Source organism: Bison bison, unplaced genomic scaffold, assembly GCF_000754665.1.
Source record: "Bison bison bison isolate TAMUID 2011002044 unplaced genomic scaffold, Bison_UMD1.0 scf7180017864340, whole genome shotgun sequence".
NCBI lineage: Eukaryota > Metazoa > Chordata > Mammalia > Artiodactyla > Bovidae > Bison > Bison bison.
Genome location: NW_011494912.1, coordinates 5,904,275 through 5,925,561, shown reverse-complemented (window position 1 = coordinate 5,925,561; position 21,287 = coordinate 5,904,275). Strand labels below are relative to the sequence as shown.

General features: G+C 47.9%; 1 protein-coding gene across 1 annotated transcript in view; it reads left to right on the top strand.

Moving 5' to 3' along the window:
- Positions 1–21,287, top strand: part of CUX1 (cut-like homeobox 1) — a 351,136-nt gene that overhangs the window by 143,632 nt on the left and 186,217 nt on the right. Inside the window, exon 3 of the mRNA XM_010854333.1 lies at positions 20,288–20,335. Coding sequence (XP_010852635.1) covers positions 20,288–20,335 — 48 coding nt within the window. The remainder of the gene's footprint in view (positions 1–20,287; positions 20,336–21,287) is intronic.

Here is a 21,287-nt window from a genome sequence, read left to right as displayed (position 1 = left end):
GGAGTCACTGGGTGGGGGTGGGGGGGTGGGAGTGAGGCTGGGGGCTGAGGCCCGCCTGGGGTCTACAGAGTGATGAGGCCGGCATGGATGCTGTTCTCCTGGCTCCGTCCATGTGGCCCAAGTACCCAGATGTCAAGCAGCCGCTCACCCTTGTCACAGGTACACACACATGCAATGGGGGCTGGCGAGGCCAGAGGAAACTGAGAGAATGAAGGAATAGGTGGAGGATCCAGACTTCCTCTTACAGGGCCAGATACTAAATATTTTAGGCCTGGCCAACCAAGAGGCAAAATCAGTATATTATGTACATACTTACCTGTTGTTTCGTTTTTGGGGCTGCACCTAGAGGCATGTGGGATCTTAGTTTCCCCAACCAGGGATCAAACTCTCACCCCTTGAAGTGGAAGGGTGAAACCTTAACTGCTGGACCGCCAGAGAAGTCCTTTATCTGCTCATTTTAAATGCAACCATTTAAAAGTGTAAAAACCATCCCTAACTCAAGGGCCATAAAAGTACCAGCAGGCCTGTGGGCCAGCGCTGCTCTCAGCCTCTAGGGTTGCCAGTCTGTGCCTGTCAGGGACGGGATTCTGCAGGTTGTCTCCCCGCCCCCCACCCATCCCACCACCCCCGCCACGCCCCACCTATGCCTCCTGCAGAGGCTTCTAACCTGAAGTCTCTGGTGGACTTGCCCTGTATCACAAAGAACTTGGCCTCTGATAGAATCAGAAGGACTCATGGAAAACTCTGTGGACACGTGCGCGTATGTCTGTGCGCTGCTTCTCACCACCGGCCTTGTTCCCACCTCCCTGACTGCTCTTCTTGGTACTTGGCCCCAGGCCCGCTGTCCTGGACTGCTGGCATATTCCTTCTAGAAAGAGGGCTCTTTTGACCATTTGCAGGCACTTGCCTGCGCCTGCCTTCCCAGTTCTTTGTTCTCCTCTAAGCTCAGCACTGTCCATCCCTGAGGCCCATTGGAGAAGCAGGGAATGGCCAGGCCCAGCCCTAAAGCGCTGCCTTCATGGCGGGGGAGCCACCTTCTCATCCAGCCCCTTCTCATCCACCTTCTCATCCAGACTCATCCAGTCTCATCTCATCTGAGACCCAAGTCAGGACTGCTGGCCTCTTTCCTCTTGAGCAGTTTTCCTGCCTGCGCGGTTCCCAGACCTCTGCCCCATTCATTTGGGGTCTGTCTCCTCTGGGCTCCATCCACCGTGGACCCTGGCCCACCTCCTGGCTGAGTCACCAGCACAGCCTGTGGGGAGCACATAGGTCATTTTGCCTTCTGCAGAAATCATGCTCCTTCTAGAACCTGCTTCTATAAGGCCCTTTTTCTGAAGAAAGAGCAGCTCCAGGGGTCCCGGGAGAATGGCAGTGAGGACTGGGCAGGAGTGAGGGCACACGTGTGGGTGAGTGTTGCCAGAGCGGCCTTGAATCTTTTTTTTTTTTTTTTGCAGAGGAGGGAGGTGGAGGAAGATTAGCTCAGGAAGATAAGGCCCTCCCTGGAGTTTAAGTCTGGTTGTTGGTCACGGATCTAGGAAAGCAATAGGGTTCCTGGATTAAAAGACCCTGATGCCAGGAAAGATTGAGGGCAGGAGGAGAAGGGGCGACAGAGGATGAGATGATTGGATGGCATCACTGACTCAATGGACATGAGTTTGAGCAAACTCTGGGAGATGGTGAAGGACAGAGAAGCCTGGGGTACTGCAGTCCATGGGGTCACAGAGTCACACACACCTTAGTGACTGAACAACAAGGTTCCCAGGAGGAGCTGCAGCCTTTCAGAAATAAAGCCACCTACGTTTAGTATCAGCGTTGAGAACAGGTTGGCAGGGGTTGACCTGCACACTTGGTAACCTCCATTGATTGAGAGCAGCTTTAGAGGTGTTCTTTTAAACCACCAGGCCAGTTGTCTCATTACTGTTTAAACAGGGAAACCTTATTATAATCTCTTGACATCTAAATACACCATACACTTCCCTTACTGGGAACCCTGGAACCCCAGCACCTGTCAGAATCCAGGCTGAATGCATTTGTTTCAGGGAAAATAACGTTCTCAGTGAATGAGTTTTGCCCTTCATCTTCAGAAAGTGATTTAATCTGGAACAAAATGCGTGTGGCAGAGATGGAATTAAAGCCATTCTCTGAGTCAGGTTCAGCACCATTGCTGAGACCATGACAAGACACTGCTGTGCCCTGGGGTCACGCGGGCACCGGGCAGCAGCAGACGAGGCTGCAGGGAGCCTTCACTTTTCCCACTTCTCCACCAGGAAATAGCTCTTTCCAATCTTGTCAATTTTCGCTCTCTGACCTCTGCAGCTGACCTTCCAGAGGATCAGACTCTGTCCCCAGGCCGCTTACTGCCTCAATCTGAACCATGTTAAAAATTCAGGTTCATCTTCACCTCTGACTTTTGACTGCCCCGTACTCTCTGAGGTTATGCCCCCACCCAGGCCTTTGGCTTTCTCATTGACTTTAGGCTGTTGTCCATTTCAGTGTCTGTGTCCTCAGTGCCTCTCCCAGAGCTTTGGCCGCCTTGCCCCTCATCGGTCTTCACACTGTCTCCCTGGCCTTCCTCTCCATCACTGCTGCCCCAGTCCTGGTTTTATTCCCTTTGCCTACAGTCCATTTCCCAGTCGCTGTCCTAGGCTTTCCCCCCCTGGCTTATCCTGTAAGCTGCTTCTCAAGTGGCTCTCTGGCCCAGTCGCCTCCTCAGCTCTCCCGCTCACCCCTCCCTCCGTATCCAAGCCTCAGTTGGCTCCCAAGCACCCTCCTCCTTGTGTCCTTCCCCAGCCCAGTGGGCAGCCTCTCCCCTGGGCTTCTGTCATGTCTCACCTGGGCCCTTCCTCCATGCCACCCTTTTCCAGCTTTGAACTGGAAGCAGGCCGCATGCACACATGGCTACTCCGTGTGTGGAGTAGCCACTTGGTTGGAGTGGCCACTTGGTCCCCATTTGAGGGGCCCCAGAACACTGGATCCTCCATCTTGCTCTGCCATGAACCTGCCCGCCTAGTGGGGAGGCCCCCATCCTCACCCATAGTCAGACAAGGCACATGTAGGGACTTCACATGTAGCAAAGATCAGATTGCATGCTGAAGGTGAACAGAGTACATTTTCCAGAGGAGAGACTGCTGTCCAGTGGTAGGAAATCCTGGCGGGCACAGGTTCCCAGGGAGCACCCGTATCAAAACACGCCACGTTCTTGGTCACTCACCACAGCTCATCACTGGCCAGGAGTGAGACCGGGTTCCACTCAGCCAGGCAGGGGATGCAGCTCAGGGACCCCAGGCCCTCATGCTCCAGCTGGTCCAGTGATTCCCTGGGGCGTAGCACCCAGGCGGGGCCTGCGGTGGCAGCTTTGGGTGAAATATTGCTTGGGAGACAGCACGGCGCAGCGGCTTTGGCACCAGCCAGCCCCCAGGTCTGTGCGATAGCCAAACAGCCTCAGGTGAAACACAGCCTCTCCAAGCCCCAGATTTCCTCTTTACACAGCGAGGATGATCCCAGGCGCCTGCAGCGCACGGTACAGTGCCTCCACCAACCAGGCTGCCCACACGAGCCAGGCCCCAAGCATGCCTCAGGGGACGCGGCCCGGTGTCACCCACGAAGGAAAGGCGCCACGGGGGCGACTGGGCCACTCAGTCCAGACTGGGGAGCCGAGCCTCTTTTCATAAGTGAAATGATTCAAGCACGTTAGGGCCCAGGCCAGGCCCTGGCCTCTGCCCTCTGCTGCTTCTCTCTTACCATGGGATCACTCTGCTTCCCCACCCCAGGGCAGGGGACATGGTTCAGCCAGCCTTTCTGTACTTCTTTATCTCTAGTGTGTGTTTCTGTAAATTTAAACTTCCTTCGTTGGGTAAAAGCTTTAGAATTACTAAGATTCCTTTTGTGTTGCATAATGTTCTTGCCATTTAACAGATTAACAGGCATAATTTCAGTGAGCCTTCGTGAATGGCATGCCTCACTTAGCTTAATCTCTCTTCGGTACATGTTACAACATATAAAGAGAACGTCTCCAGCACACACGGGGAGCTTGAGAATGAAAGATCACTCTGATCCAAACTCTGAGAACAGGGGATGACCTCTTAAAAAACAGAAGATGTGGCGAGTGGCCTCACCTGCAGTCAGTGCCGGATTCCCGAAACAGAAACTCCAGGTGCCCTCGGGACGGGAATGGGATGTCACACCACGGCACCTGGGGGAGGAGGGCAAGGCAACGAGTTTGGGGTAACACTGCAGGAGAAAACAGGCCTTCCCTGGCCACAAACTTGCAGGCAGACACTACCTTTGGAAATCTCTGGGGAAGCCGAGCCCTGTGGAAGATGAGCTGTGTTGAGTAGCCTGAGGGACCAAGTAGGGAAGAGTTTGAGAATCCAGCGGTTTAAGAGACCCCGAAGTCAGCAGCCTGGAGAGGACCACCCCATAAATGCCAGGCCCTCAACTAAGTTCCCAGGAAGAAATGACAGCGTTGTTGTCTAGTCAGGTGAGATACCTGAGTGCCCACCTGGAACGAGGTACACTTTGCAGACCGTATAGAGGGTCAGGGGCTCTGAGCTTTTTTCCCGCATGGACAGGGGCAAGGTCATGACCGTCACAGTCACAGTCACAGCTGCATTCAGGACCTCCTGTGTCCATTTGTTCCAGAATACTTCCAGGATGCCTACTGTGTGCCCCACACTGTTCTCATAAGGCCAGCAACACGCTTCCTTCCTGACAGGAGGGAGGCCTGAAATGCCGGGAGGTGAAAGTTTAGTAAGCAGTCCAATTCACTCAGCTATTCGGTGGCAGAGCTGAGATTCCAGCTCAGGTCAAGTTGAATTTTTTTGTGTGAGGATGACTTTGCAGACATGCTTACATAAGAAAGGGAGATTTCACAGAGTGACTGAACCGTGCACAGCGTTTCTTGAATCAAATCTGTGTGCAGGTAATAGGGTACTGGGCGTCTGTTATAAGGCCACACCCAGGGGTGTATGTAGTCTGGAAGAGGAGACAGGTAGAGATGAGGTAATTGGTTTGTTGGTGTGTATATGTGTGTGCATGTGTGCATATCTACATGAAAAGAGTGGGTATGTCCAGAAGCAGCCCCGGTGAAGCACTGACGGAGCTCTGGAGGGTGCTGTGCGTGTGGACCCCAGTGACTTGCTAACCTGAGGACTCTTCCAGAAAGTGCCGGTCAGACACTATCAATTTACATTGCTTGGCCTGAGGCATGTATTATATTTTAATTTATTGAACTTTATTTCTGTAACCCCTCCACACGGTGTTTTGTCTAGAGGAACCCCTGTCTGGATATATTCTTTTACAGTAGATTCACGGTGCCACCTATTCTTACAGCATTGCCATCACATTAGGGGAACAGCCTCTTGTTACAAAGAACAAATCCTAAGAGGTACATCAGAGCAGGTGCTGCAAGCCCAGGCATGACATGGAGGTGGCGGGGGGCGGGTTGGGGGAACTTTCAATGGAGGGCACGTGTAATTCCATGGTCCCTTGCCTGGCAGAAACCACTCATTCCCCTGAAATTTTTCTCCAAGACCACCAGAAAGAGATGCCTTTCTGGAAAGGTCTGACGCTTTCTGGGTATGGCGCTGTTACTGGGAGTCAGAGGTGACCTTTTCTGGCTGTGTCCGTGAACCCTGTCTGAGAGAGGTCTGCCGTGTGAAGCTGGTATCCGGTCAGGGCAGGAGACCAAGCAATGCCTCCTGATTCAGGGGAAGAGGTTTTTATTCTTTTGCCTAGACACTTGAATTTGAAATTACATGTTTTGTTACACGTAATTTTGGAATATTCCAGAAAGGACTCTCCTACACAGTATTCCAAAATAATTTCATTACATTTTTTATCATTATCATTATTATTTTTTTACAATTTATTTACTTATTTTTGGCTGTGCTGGGTCTTCATTCCTTCTCGGGCTTTTCCTCTAGTTGTGGCGAGTGGGGGCTACTCTCTAGTTGCAGCTTCGTATTGTGGTGACTCCTTAGGGTGTGTGGGCTTCAGTGGTTGCGGTGGGTGGGCTCAGTAGTTGGGGCTCCTGGGCTCTAGAGCAGAGGCTCAACAGCTGTGGTGCACAGGTTTAGTTGTTCTGTGGCACCCATGGCACGGGATCTTCCCGGATCAGGGATTGAACCCACATCTCCTGCATCGGCAGGTGGATTCCTAACCACTGAGCCACCAGGAAAGCCCTCACCACATTAAGTTTTAAGCATGGGTTACCATCTGGTTGGTTTTGCATGATTTGTTTTTGTAAGCAGACCTCCCAGTGGTCTTCCAGGTACATACACATCCCCAACAGACTCCTTTTGTTTACGTAACATCTCAAAGAGCCAATGGAGTCACGACTTAGTCTCCCCTGCACACCTACAGACAGGTCTTTCCAGCCTCGGGTTGGGTACCTAAATATTTGAACCCCATGCTCTACAGCCAGTTTTCTTCACTTCTCTTTAGTGAGCCTTCAGCATCTCTTAAAGGTTATGTCTGAAGACTTCTCACTTGCAAAGCCATCTCTCTCTGAAACCTGGAGCCCTCCATCCCCCACTTCCCCACGTGTCCTGCTCCCACTCTGTCCTCAGGGGTGGGCAGACCTGGGGTCGTTCATCTGTGTATATCTATAAGCTTGACTCTCTGTACACATTTATTGCGTGAGTGAGCGAATGAATGAATGCACGCACGCATGCACGCAGTGAGCATTCTCTCGGAGAATTCGTAAACTCTTAGCCAGTCATGGAATTTCCCAGCAGCCAGCTTCTAGAAGCCTGAAAATATTTTTGATATTTATCTCTTTAAGGAATATGTCAGAAAAACTCAGCGCCAACCACTGTTTCTCAACTGATTTCCTGAACGTGTGATAAGAAGCACGATTCCTTGGGGGAGATAACCCGTTCAGGTTAAATTCTTGTGGAATTCCTTATAGCCCTGTGTTGTTCAGCTAAGATGTAGCAGGAATGTAAATAGCTAGGTACTTTTTGACCTACCTCAAATATTTACCGATGTAAAACATTTTGTCCTCATACCAAACACACACAGCAACCCCAGCCCTGGGTTATGAATACGAGGACTGTGAGTGGTAGCTCTGTCTTGTGTGGCCAAGCTGTAGACCAAGAGAAATTTTAAGAACAATAGTAAGGTAAGAAAAGGGCCAAACTCAACTTGAGATGCTAGGAGATAAATAGATGTATATTTGCCATATATGGTAATAAAGAAGTCCGAGCAGACGCTCTTGGCATTTATGGACTTCTCAGTGATTCATCAGCAGGACTGAGAGCTCCAGCCAAGAGATATAGAATTTGTTAAACTGTATCTCTTTCCTGAATTGTTTTGCTACAAAGAAGCCATGCTGTGTGTTCAAAAGAAAATTCCAGGACTGTGTCAAAGTTAGTGTTTGGTAACAGGCCTGAGAAAGAGGCATTCCAAAAGCGTTTGGAAGCCATTCGTTTACCAGAGGAGAATCACCCTCTAAGAGTTAGCCATTTTTCTAGATTTTGTCGACTCAGGTTTGTCAGAAACGGAGGGGTCTGGGCTTTCTTCTTCTAGCTGCTCGTGTACACGCCCTGCCTGCTGTCATCTGTTAAGGAGGTAGATGTTAATCCGTGGCTCCATCTCCAGGATGGGATCACAAACGTCTTTACCTCCTTCCAGCCTTCGGTTTCTGAGCTGCGCCTGGTTCCTGCAGTCCAGGCCCGCAGCACAGCTCCCGGCAGCAGCCCAAGCTCCCTGGACTCCCCAGCGGGCCACTGCTCCTGCCCCTGTAGGAGCTCCGTGACCACATCCCAGAGAGCAAGCGCGAGGGACACTGGCTGTCCCTCTGCTCCCGCAGCATGGTCATCCTGTCCCACCCCAGCCACCCCATCCCTCCCTGGACATCCCATGAAATGTGCTAATTTTGAAACGACTTGTATGCTTAGGAACTGTAAAGTTAGGTGTACCAAGAAGATGTCATTTTAGACATGGTCCTCGAGCTGTGCAGACTAACCAGAGGGAGAGAGTCAGTGGATGAAATCATCTTTGGACCTTGAGGCCACAGCATTTTTTTTTGCACAGAATTCTATAGGAGGCATAGCAGAAAAATATATTTGTTTGTTTAAGGAGGCTACCTATAGATGGCTGGAGGAATATAAAAAGGAAAGCTATCTTAGAAGTTCAAAGAGTTGTTTTTATATATTTCTGTGGCTGAACCATGCAACATGCAGGGTCTTAGTTTCCCGACCAGGAATCAAACCCATGCCCCTTGAAGTGGAAGCTTGGATTCTTAACCACCGAACTGCCAGGGGAGTCCCATCGAGGCCACAGCTTAATCAGCAGGATGGGCAGTTCTCCTCTCCTCCCTGCCCTCACCAGGCATCATAACCCTCAGGCCTGACCTCTGGGGTCTCTGAGGGCCTGCTGGATAAGCCTGGGTGGAACTAAGGAGGTGCCTCTTCAGTGCCCTTGCTGGATTTCCTTTGCTGGAGTAATGTCGGGTCCCCTCCCTGGAGTGTGCCAGCCTGCCATTTGGGATGCCGAAGTGCACGTGCCAGGAAGCCCCCAGGGAGCGTCCCTGTGCTCTGGAAGCTTATATTTCTCCTCAATTGCTAGGTTGGGGTAATCCCTTGGGAAGCCTCTGAGCATCTTGAAACATCAAGCCTGATTCCAAAGGTTTAAATTCCCCCATTGCCACTGAGTCACATGTTCCTTAGACTTGGTTTTCAGCCATATGATATAAATAATTCCATTTAGAAATTAAGAAATTATGGTGTGCATTTCATATGCCCATGGCTCTGTAGTATTTTCCAAAAAGAAAAAATGCATGTAAAAATTATAAGATCCCTGTTTGTATCCCTTGTCTGTGGGGCCTTCTTGTTGCCCGGGCGTCACCAGGAACCTTGTTCTGCTGCGAAAGCCCAGGACTCTGTGGCTGAAGGATCCTGCCCCCATTTCCATTTGTATGTCTGCATGAGTGTCTGAGGAAACATTTAGAGTGTGCCCTCCATCTGCAAGGAGATTTTCCCATCGTGTATTTTTAATTATTCCTCTGAGCAACTCTGTGAAGCAAGTAAATATTAGTTAAAAAAATACGTAGTGATTATTAAGCCAAGACAAAGGTATATCTTTTCTGTGCTGCTTAGTTTTAGGTAAGCTCATTGCACACAAGTGATGAATAAACGTGAAGTAAGGCCTTCAGGTGGGGAAACAAAGAAAACTGAGATCAGAACTGGAGAAGAGTAGGTTTACAATCTGATTTTTTTTTAATTGAAATATAGTTGATTTACAATGTTGTGTTAATTTCTGCTGTACAGCAAAGTGATGCAGGTATATACATTCTTTTTGAAACATGCGTTTCCATTATGGTTTATGACAGAATACTGAATATAATTCCCTGTGCTGTACGGTAGGACCTGATTGTCTATCCATTCTGTATGCAATCTGATTTTAAATCTTTTTTTATCTTCTTGGTGATATCTGCCTTTGTTTTATGATTTGCCTGCTGAGTCCAGGGTCTGTGGCGGGTTGGAGGGGGTGGGTTGAAGGGGGCTGTTCTGCCCCTTTGGTGCTGGTTTGAGATGATATTTTAAGTGTCCCCAGTACTGTCTGAGATCTGAGACTTCATCTTCTGATTACAAAAAGTATGAATGTTCATTACAGAAATTTGCATATAGCATAAAGAAGATAGTAATAAATCACCTGTAATCCAAGACATAAATGTTAGCGTTTTTGCTTTAGATCTTTCTAATCTTTTTAGGTTCATAAATATTACATATGTTAAAACAATAGAGATTATTCTGTATGTGCCATTTGTAGCACAGTTCCCCCCACCACCAGCACCATAGTATTATATTTTACATAAATGAAAAAATGTAAAACATAAGATGGACCAGTAGGCTTCCTGCTAATATTTGTTGTACTTTTGAAATAATTCTCCTTTGGAGATCTATGTCTAGTTTAGCTATGCATTAGCAGGTACCATATTTATTTTCTTTATGAGCTGTGCACAGGCTGAAATAATGCCCGGCCTTTTGCTTGGCCATGTGGACAGTGCTGTGTCAGGGATTCTGCCATCACAGAGCCACAGCCGGCAGGGGGGTGACCCTGTGTAAACCTTAAAGTGATCTTACTCTTTTGAACTATTGCTCGGTCTCCATCCTTAATTTTAAAAAGCAACGGTCTTGAGGTTAAAAGGATACAATTTACTTAAAGCCAAGAAAGTGAAAAATAAACCATAATCCCACTCAATCCACCATTTAACACTGATGTCGTTCTCACCATCCTTTTCCAAACACCTACAGATGTGCATTTATTCATTTTTACAACGTGGGATCAAACTGTAAACCCACCTTGTAGTCTGTGGCTTCTTTCCCCCTCTCTTCTCCCCATTTCACCTCTAGTCATCCTCCAGATCCTCAGGGGCCCCTTCCTCTGTCCTGCAGGAAGTGCCCACAGCCCCAGCCGGGCCTGTGTCACAAGCGTGCTCACAGTGCTGCATGCCTCCTCTTCATGTGCACACGAAGAGCCCTCCCCCAGCTCGACAGGCACCCTACGAGTCACAGGGACCCACTGGTTTTGCTCATGACCGAAGGAACACCTGGAGCAGTGTCTGAGAGCCTATAATAGCTGCTCAACAAATACTTGTTGAACAGATGGCAGTCATATGTGTTACTCCATGACATTAGCTGTCCTCTGAAAAATAATTTTACCAACTACCTAATGTGCCACTACAGGGCTTCCCTGGTGGCTTGGATGGTAAAGAATCTGCCTGCAGTGTAGGAGACCTAGGTCGGGAAGATTCCCCTGGAGAAGGGAATGGCTACCCACTCCGGTATTCTTGCCTGGGAAATCACATGGATAGAGGAGCCTGGCAGGCTACAGGCTCCATGGGGTTGCAAAGAGTCAGACATGACTGAGCAACTCACACACACAACCTGCCACTGTATCACTTTATGAAAGTTTATTTAGTAAAAGTATCATTTCATGGGAAGTAGATGGGGAAACAGTGGAAACAGTGTCAGACTTTATTTTTTGGGGCTCCAAAATCACTGCAGATGGTGACTGCAGCCATGAAATTGAAAGACGCTTATTCCTTGGAAGGAAAGTTATGACCAACTTAGATAGCATATTGAAAAGCAGAGACATTACTTTACCAACAAAGGTCCGTCTAGTCAAGGCTATGGTTTTTCCTGTGGTCATGTATGGCTGTGAGAGTTGGACTGTGAAGAAGGCTGAGAGCCGAAGAATTGATGCTTTTGAACTGTGGTGTTGGAGAAGACTCTTGAGAGTCCCTTGGACTGCAAGGAGATCCAACCAGTCCATTCTAAAGGAGATCAGCCCTGGGATTTCTTTGGAAGGAATGATGCTAAAGCTGAAACTCCAATACTTTGGCCACCTCATGCGAAGAGTTGACTCATTGGAAAAGACTCTGATGCTGGGAGGGATTGAGGGCAGGAGGAGAAGGGGACGACAGAGGATGAGATGGCTGGATGGCATCACTGACTCGATGGACATGAGTCTGAGTAAACTCCGGGAGTTGGTGATGGACAGGGAGGCCTGGCGTGCTACGATTCATGGGGTCGCAAAGAGTCGGACACGACTGAGCGACTGATCTGATCTGATCTGATGTGTATCATATGTAGTTCTTCTCTTTGACAAACTCAAAACCTATTGATGTTCAGATCCATAAACAAATCTCAGCAGTATTTTTAAAGTTCTGAAATAAAACTTAAGGTTTAGAAACAAGCATTTATGCAGAAAGCAACCTGGAAGAACATTTTGAAATCAGGCCAGTCAGATGTAATTAGAGAATCAGAGGGACCTGAGGTGGCCTCCTTCTGGGCCCCACCTCTGAACCCCTGGCCACCAGAAATCCCGCAGGAAGTCCCTGCGCCACCGACAGGCACGACGCCAGTCCAGGCCAGGAGAGCCAGATGCTGCGAGATGCAGGGGAGGGCCCAGAAGCGCCTGGCTGTCCCAGCTGCCTCACGGAACTCAGGCAGTCATCAGCGGGTCCACAGCCTTGACCTCTGGAGGAGGAGCCATTCTCCGCTCTCAGACTAAAAAACCTTAAAGCTGCCATTTCCAAACATCTTGATCTCTTAATATTGAGCATTCCCAGAGAGCTTTTTGTGTCTGTGTGCATATTGATCAGTAGTGACCGTGTTAGAGATTCAAAAAGGACATGTTTAAAACCCAGGCGCACGTGCCATCTCTTTAGGGCGATGACCTCACCTGGCGTGCAGCGTCTGGGGAACTCCCCCATTTATGTATATGAGAATGACACTGGAAAAGGAAAACGGCAAAAATAGTTTTTACCTCGTGCACCCCTGGAAGAGTCTGAGGGAGAAGCCAGGAGTCCCAGACCCCACTCTCAGGAGTGTACAGACTCTGCTGTATCACTGAGCTGAGGCCATGTGCTACCTTCAAACCAGGACCTCCGTGTGTCTCAAATCTGTGTCCTAAGCACCGTCCTCAGCCTTCATCACCTTTGGGCCAGGTTCAGGCATCACGGATCTGGTAAACCTGCCCCTGTTCATCATCCAGCGAGTTCCCCCACCACTTGCTGTTGCCCAGGAGCTCAGGGGTCCTCCCCTCCGCCTGCCTCCTTGGGTCTCCCTCCGTCCTCTGCCCGTGGGTGCCCTCCGCTGGCCCTCGCCACTCATGCCAGGAGCCCTCCACTCAAGCCATGCACAAGCTCCCCTCCACTCAGCCCCACACAACCAGGCCTTCCCATTACACAGTTTTATTAGGCACCGCACTGAAGGAACATCCATCAGTATTAGAGCTTTTCTGCCAAGATACAGAACATGTTTTAAATGGAGCAAAGAAATTTAAATGGGAAGAAATTATAGCATGAGTGAGTTTATCCCTTTCAAGATAATCTTATTTAATAACCAAAAAACTCACAAAGATGTGCATTCTATCCAGCTACAAAGGCAGCGTGGCAGGTTATATATTGTGGTAATTACATGTTTGGGGTTTCATTCCTGCTTTAGACTCGATTTCTATTATCTCAGAAAAATCAAGCATTGTAGAAAAGGACTATTCATTTATTTCATTGCTGGGTGGCCCATACACTGTAAAAATAGGTCAAGAACAGTAATCTAAATTGACTGCTGATAAATAATTAAAGCTAATGGAATTTTCTCAAATCTGTGAACTAAAATCTTTGAGAAATTGCCAGGACATACTGTCTGCTGTTGTATAGAAAGATATTTTTTATTTAACACTTCAGTTTAAATGCCATTTAAAATTACTCTCTTCTATCACAAAGACTGGAAGGAGCCTGTGTATATCTATAAAAGTAACCAGAAGTAGGGTGCTCCATTGAGAGCCCCATGACTCATCTTTGGATGACGAGATGGGAAGCGAAGGTTTCAGGATCCTGGAACAAAGAGAAACTTCTCTTTTCACTGAACTGCATTTTACACTGAGTTCTACAGTCTGTGGGTCACACAATATATATGGTCTTGCTTGAAAAGCTCTGTACCTGGCATGTGCTCCTGTGTACACGATAAAGGGAGAATTCAGCCATCTTCAGTGACACAAGTACCAAGAACTATCTTTCTTTTGTAGATAATTGTGATTCTCTCATTGGTGCCAAGACTTTATAAAAATACACTTGACAAGTATGCCGAGAGATTATTTTTGAAAGAGATGGCTTATCAATAAAGCAGATTGTTATATTACAGTCAATAAGAAAACTGGCCCTAGACATGACACACTGGTGGGTTTTTCTTTATTAATAAGGACTATTCAGCCATCAGCAGGGTATTTTAGAATCCCAAGGACATCAGAGTGAAGAATCAGTAGCTACATGCTTTTAAACAATATGTCTTCAGCGTTTTGGCTTTAAGTTGTAGAAAGAGGGTCATTTTCTCCTTTCAGTTGAATTAAATGTCTTGGTTGAAAAAAAATCACCTATTTGCTACTATTACTTTTTAGCAAAGTTGCAGTTGTTTAATTGCACTACCTATATCTAATAGTGTATTTACAATGTTTCAATGTATTTATTAATGATGGACCCCATTTCTGAAATTAAACTTTTTTGCATTTCTCTTTATGAAAACACCATGTATGGAAATTTCTTGATTTAAAAAGAAACTACCTCATTCAAATAGTCCCATCTGGCATCACTATATTCTGTATATCTAGTGTCTAGAATCTGACTATTTGTATTTCACACCGTAAAGCTCTTTTATTCTGGGGTAGCCAAGGTCGCCGGGAGACACAGTGGGTATTGTCCCATGGCCATCAGGAGGGTCCCATTCCTCCTTTTTTCTTCTCTAGAACTTTGTTCCAACACGACTGAGGGCTTTTTCGGTGCTCCTCATATACATCGCAAGTCATGGGAGCAGATGGTGTTAGAGACACTGGTGGGGACTTGGAGCAACACCGTCTGTCCCAAACGGGAGAGAAATGAGAGACCGTGGAGAGAGGACTCTGGGCAGGAAGGCTCTGTTGAGGTTTGTCAGACAGCAGTGGGGAGAGTAGCACTTGGTCCAGAGTAGGGTGTGGGAAGGAGATGAGCTGAGCCCTCAGATACCTGCAGGGCTCCATCTCTAGGCCCCCAAGAGGAAGGCTCAGCCATCTGTGCTCCCCTGGTCGACCCAGGGCTGTGGGAAACTGCTTCTCTGACCTCCCACTAAGAAAACGCATTATTAAGCAAGTCCATGCAATTGCCTTAAATCTGATCTTTTTTTTTTTGAGTGAATTATTTACCAACAGACTGCTTCCAGTAATGACATTATTTGTGCTCAGGACAGCTTCCCTCTGAACATCAGCATTCCATCCGGGAGAGAGAGAGTGGCCTTGGGAAGGGGAGCCATGTGGCCAGGACACCACAGGTCTCCTACCTGGGGCAGGAGATAGGACCAGACGACCCCAGATTTCCTGGTTAACCTGATAAAGTATACAGTTATTTAGCTGCTTGGCCGTATTATAACTTAAGAGTGACAGTCCCTCACCCCTCATTTCCCTCATTTCCTCTCTATTCTGTGTGATTGGTCAGTTGAAGGCGTCCAAAGAGTGAAATATGGTGCCTTGAAAAGCTTTCATATGTCAGACATACATGAGAAAAGGTGAAGAATGCATTGAACCCACCCTCCATCTATGTCATCCTTAAGGTTCCCCATTATCCGCCCCCCCATTGAATTATTTTAAAAGAAAAATCTTATTTCATCCATAAACATTTTAGTATGTGTCTCTAAAAGACAATAGCCCTTTAAAAACAAAACAAACAGCTACACTAACTAAAATGTAGACCATGTCAATTAAAAATAAACAACTCAGGATCTATTTTAACTTTGGTTAATCTTGTGATCATCTCTTATCAGTTTTATAATGCATACATTTTAACACATTTCACCGTGTTCAAATCAGAGTGAGGATGAAAATCAATGACATCACAGTTGAATAAGCAGCATTTTTTCTCTTTCTGTGGTATAACAGTACCTCTTACATTTGACAGTATCAAGGTTAGTGAAAATAAGCTATATTATACAATGATTTTCTTTGAATAAACACCTAAAACACTTTCAAGTCAGAATTTCCTTACTTTGAAACCTGAGTAATGAGGAGGAATTAGTGAACTCATTTGGAGATATTTTCAGCCCTGGGTGGGTGTATAGCACAGAACCTCCTCATTGAGAAACACTTCCTAGGGTTTTAAATCCCGGCCAGGTTTATATTTTCTTGGGCTCCAAAACCACTGTGGACGGTGACTGCAGCCATGAAATTAAAAGACGCTTGCTCCTTGGAAGAAAAGCTATGACAAACCTAGACAGCGTATTAAAAAGCAGAGACATCACTTTGCTGACAAAGGTCCATATAGTCAAAGCTATGGTTTTTCAAGTAGTCATATACAGATGTGAGAATTGGACTACAAAGAAGGCAGAGTGCTGAAGAATTGATGCTTTCTAACTGTGGTGCTGGAGAAGACCCTTGAGAGTGCCTTGGACTGCAAGGAGATCAAACCAGTCAATCCTAAAGGAAATCAAGCCTGAATATTCATTGGAAGGACTGATGCTGAAGCCGAAGCTCCAGTACTTTGGCCACCTGATACGCAGAGCTGACTCACTGAAAAGAAACTCGAAGCTGGGAAAGATTGAGGGCAGGAGAAGGGGGCAACAAAGATTGAGACAGTTGGATGGCGTCATCGACTCACTGGAATGAGTTTGAGCAAACTCCAGGAGATAGTGAAGGACAGGAAACCTGGCATGCTATAGTCCATGGGGTCACGAAGTCAGACACGACTGAGTGACTGAACAACAACAACAAACCACAGGCTTATATTTTTGCCTGGCCCTTGTCAATTGTTAAACTCCTTTCCCTACCTGGATGCAGTGCAGGAAATGTGAGCCAAAACCCCGGAAACAGAAAAGGCTGAGGGTTACCCCGGGCTGAGGTGGTTCTGAAACAGAAGCTAAAGGGATGAAACCACTTCTGAGGATGGTCTGAGTCTCTAACGGCTACTGTACCCACACTAGGTCAGGTGGCTGGCAACCACAGGGGAGCTGGAGAAGGGGCCCTTTAACACCTATCCTCCACTCTGTTCCTGGTGGTCTTGGGGAAACCCTGTTGTCACCACAGAAGGCAGGACCCCACTTCTGGTCCATGCCACCGAGCACAAGGTATCACTGAGATGGCAGCTGGATGGTTCAGAGCCTTCAGCTTAGGCAGTCATTCAAGAGGAAACACACCTGAGTTACAGAGAAGCAAAGGGGAAAGGGCGTTATAAAATTGAGAAAAACATCCTGGAAAATCTGGAGCTTCGAATCTTCGGGAAATGGAGATTGTTTTATGACTTGGACAATGCATTTGTGATTCACAGCCTCCTTTTGTTTACACATGAGTCCTGGCTGTTGCCCTTCATCTTCTTGTCCTTTCAAAGCTGAACAGCTTTGTCCTGGGCACCATTCTTTGCAAGACTCAGAGGTGGGCCCCGGGGTGGCCCCCAGGTGAATCCACAGTGTGAGGATTCTGTGACGCTGGCCCTGGCATCGTGTGTCAGTGTGGACAGGAGAAGTGTGATGGAAGCTGGGAGTGCCAGGCCCCAGAGAGGGAAGAGAGCCTCCCAGAGGCCACCCAAGCGCTCAGAATGGGCAGAAATTCAAAGATTCAGACCATCTGGATGCAGGGACTGTGTGTCTTGTGTCTCTTGCTGACACCTCGCAGGTGTGACTGAAAGCTGCGTGGCGATTTTGTCATTTTATTTCTGTTTCGCTTTTAAGTCAGACTGGTTTTCCAGTGATAGTCATTAGATAGAAAATTCCTCAATGGCATTTTGCTGTTCAGTTTTCTGATCTAAACAAAAAAACAAACAAAAAAAAAACAACTGTGAATCAGTGGTTTGGAGAATAATGAAAATCCTTTTCACATAGAAGCATCTCTTGATAAACATCACTTATTATTTGCAACATGCTCAGGGGGGAGAAGGTTGCAATGCAGTTCTCTGGCTTTGCCAACAGACATCCGATATTAATAATCTCAAGGGCATTGCTCTCTGCGTGTTAAGATGTTTGCTGCTTTCTGTTCAATAAATGATGCAGAACTGAAGAAAATTTGAAACAGTGCTGAAAAACTGTCACTGAATTAAGTGTCATAAGGCTAAAAAACTTTGGGGACCTTCTATTAATTCCCTAATTCTCTTTCATGCCAGTGTGCTGTTGATCGGCCTGGACCCCTTTTTCTTCAGTTTGCGGTGGCAGAGAAGGGCACGTAGCTGCCTGTGATGACCAGGGGTGACAGAGCCTATAGTTTCTGGTGCTGTCCAGACAGCAAAGTCCACCCTGTTCTTAAAGGACAGTGCATTGCATCATGTCCTCATTAACCCACGACAGAGCCGCCCGTGGATCAGAAGTCAACATCCTGGGTTCTGGGTCCTTAGTTTGGTCCTAAACCAGGTGATATTTGGAGGTAGCAGTGTTGGTTAAGAAATTTCTCAGACTGCCTTCCCCCCAGCAAAAAAAAAAAAAAAAAAGTGAATAGGTGATTTTTTTTTTTTAGCTGATGACTCGAAATACATCACTTTGTATGTATATGGTTGTGAATATTTAGTGCCTTTTTTTTTGTCCTCTACTGTATTCAGATAGATGGGTGTGCTTGAGTACAAACACATCCAGCTTTAGTGTCTTTAACGGGTTGTTTTAGCAGGTCTGTCAGGAGACACGAATATGCCCAAAGACATGATTTCTGAAATATACAGGCTGGTTAAGACCAGGGGCAACAGAGAGCAGTTTAGTTTATTTACTATCGTTATGAGCAGCATGACTCTTTCTCCTGCCGTGCTGGAGTCCTCTGGAAATACTTCTGCCATCTCCTGAGCTTCTTAAGGCTGGTGTTCCCTGGAGGCTTAGCCGCCTGTGCAGGTTGGCAGGGCTTGGGGCGGTCCTGGCACAAGACTCGTAATAAGCACGGTTTGTGAGCCAAGCGCCAGGGCTCCTGGTACCTGTACCCAAAGCCGCCCTCCACCCCCAGGAGCTCTCCGTCCTCCTCTCTACACAGGGTCTCAAATGCCTTGGCACCACCAGCTCTCACAGGCTATGACCCCATCCAGCCTCACCATTTCCCCTCTGAGTCTGGGCCTTTTCCTTACAAGCCGTCTGAATGGTCCATGTATAACCCCCCACACACATACCGTGTTGCTGTCCAGGTGGCCTCTGGCTGTCATCCCTGGGCCACACCGGCCAAGGTGATTCCTTTATTAATCTCCATGTGGGCCCCTGGAGAGAGCTCTGGGTTCACATCCTGACTCTTCCCCACTGTGCAACCTTGGACATACCTCCTTCCCCTTCCGAGCCTCAGGCAACCCTGTCTGTGACATGTGGGTTCCAGTCCCTTTGGTTGGCAGAGTGACTGTGGAAAGCAATGAATGCCCTGTATCTGAAGCCCCTCACTGATGTAGACTCTCTCCAAGTGGTAACTCGTTAACTTCACCTGCAACCCCCTTCCCTGTGGGGCTCCCCAAACCCCATCCCCCTCCTTCCTCCCCACACAGTCCCTGCAGCCTCTCCCTCACACCTGCATCCCCCTCAGCCCCCTCCAGGTCAATTTCCAGCCTGGGACTCAACTCAGCTGCACTCAGCACTACCTGGACATTCCACCGAGTGGTGTTCTCAGGCCTGGTATCTGTGGCAACATTCAACACAAATACCTTTTCCCTCTTGATATAGCCTCCTCTCAATCTGTGTTCTCCTGATTCTCCTACTTCTGATTTTTGCTCTTCACCTCTCCCTCTGGCTGTCGGGGAGTGAGGGGTCCACCAACCTTGACCCTCCACCCCCGTCACCAGGGCAAGCCCCAATCGGCGCATGCAAGTGCATCCCTCAGCCCCCAGCTGCCTGATGTGGTGGCCACTGGCCACATGTGGCCACAAGGGCCCACCTGACATGCTGCTGGTCCAAATGGAGATGTGGGCGGGAATGCACCCCAGGTTTCAAAGACTTAATATCAACAAAGGATGTAAACTATCTTGTTAATGATTTTTGTATTGATTATATAGGAAATGATACTATCTTGGATATATTGGGTGAAGTGAAATCGAAATTGATTTCATCTGTGTCTTTTTGCGTTTTGAACGTAGCTGTAGAATGTCTTAAGTCACACAGGTAGCTGGCACTCTGTTGGTGTTGGCAGCGCTGGCCTGGGAGGCGGAGCCCAGCCTCAGAGGCTCACGTCTGTCTCCCATGAATAGTGCTCGGAAATAGCAGCTGAAATGCAGGATGGTGACCCAGGTCCATTTCAGATACAAACAAATCAAAGCTACATTGTAATACCCTATTTTGTTCTAAGCAAATTATCTTAGGCTGACACTAGCAAAAACTTGTGTCAAAATGAGGTGTATCTAACCAGAACTCAGAGGAAATAAATCCTAGTTGTATTCTTAAGTGAGTTCTCTCTCTAAAAGAGAGAGAGAATTTTAAAAAAATTCTTTTTTAGTATCGTTACCGAAATTAAAAAAAAAAAATTTATTTGGCTGCTCCAGGCCTTGGTTGCGGCATGCAACGGTCGCTTATTGCCGCACTGGAACCCCTGGTTGCAGCATTTGGGATCTAATTCCTTGATCAGGGATTGAACCCAAGTGCCCTGCATTGGGAGCACAAAATCTTAGCCACTGGACCACCAGGGAAGTCCTGAGTGAGTTCATTTAAGCTAAGGGGCACAGTTGGCGTGATTTGTGTTGTATGAGGGAGGGGATGATCCAGGAGAGGCATCGGGATTGCTTTATGTAACAGAAAACAGCACTGAACTCTTAGGAGACCTTAATGAATGTTTCCCTTCTCTTTTCTCCTCCGATGGCTTTTCCTGACCCACCTTCTCGCCCCAGGATTTGCGCAAGCAGGTAGCACCGCTGCTGAAGAGCTTCCAAGGCGAGGTAAGCGTTTGGGTTTCTTTTACATCCCCTGTTAGAGCCACCTTCCCATTCATCGCGCTTTCTTCCTGTTCTCATCACGTAAGCGCCACTGGCACAGGTGCTTACTCAGAGGCAGCCTCCCCAGCCGCACCAACCCATAATCCTCAAAGTGATGTTTCCACTGAGTCCGCCGTGGAAGCCCACATGGGAGGGGAGGCGGGATTCAGGATGTCAGAAGGGGCAGCGGAATCTGGGGGGCAGCAGCCGGCATGTCACAAATCCCCCAGTGGAGTGGGCTTGTTCCCACCCCAGCCTCGGAGCTCACGGGTCCCCTGAGCTGTTCTGAGGCTCCCACCCCAAGGCTTCCTGTGCAGAAGGACACGCTGCGTCAGTCTGGTGCCTTGGTGCACAGCCCCGGGGGGAAGAGGAACTTCACAGGCAGAAGCCACGAGGGGTGGTTTGGGGCTCGGTAGAAGGAACGTTTTCTAAAGAATCCTTTCAGAGAAGGGTCAGCAAGCTGGCAGGTGCACGGCCGGTCACCTGAGACCTGTGCACCCTGAATGCTGCTCATGCACCAAAAGGCAGGTGGTCCAAGTGGGTGACACGCCAGCTCCTCCACTCTCTGTGTGAACGCTCGGTGAATTTCAGAAAACCAGAAATGGTGTTCGTGTGGGGAATTACTGCCTCTCTGCCTCTCCACTGGGAATGATAGTGTTGTAATATTTGCGAGGACAGTTCCCAACCTTTTTGGCACCAGGGACCAGTTTCACGGATGACAATTTTTCCATGGACCAGGATGGGGGAGATGGTATTTATTGTGACTTTATTTCTATTATTATTACATCACTTCCATCTCAGATCATCAGGCATTAGATCCCGGAGGTTGGGGACCCCTGCTCTAAAGAACAGGAATCTCAGAAATCTCAGAAATCTTGTGTTCCTGCAACTTCCCAACTCTCAGAGAGCCTGGGGA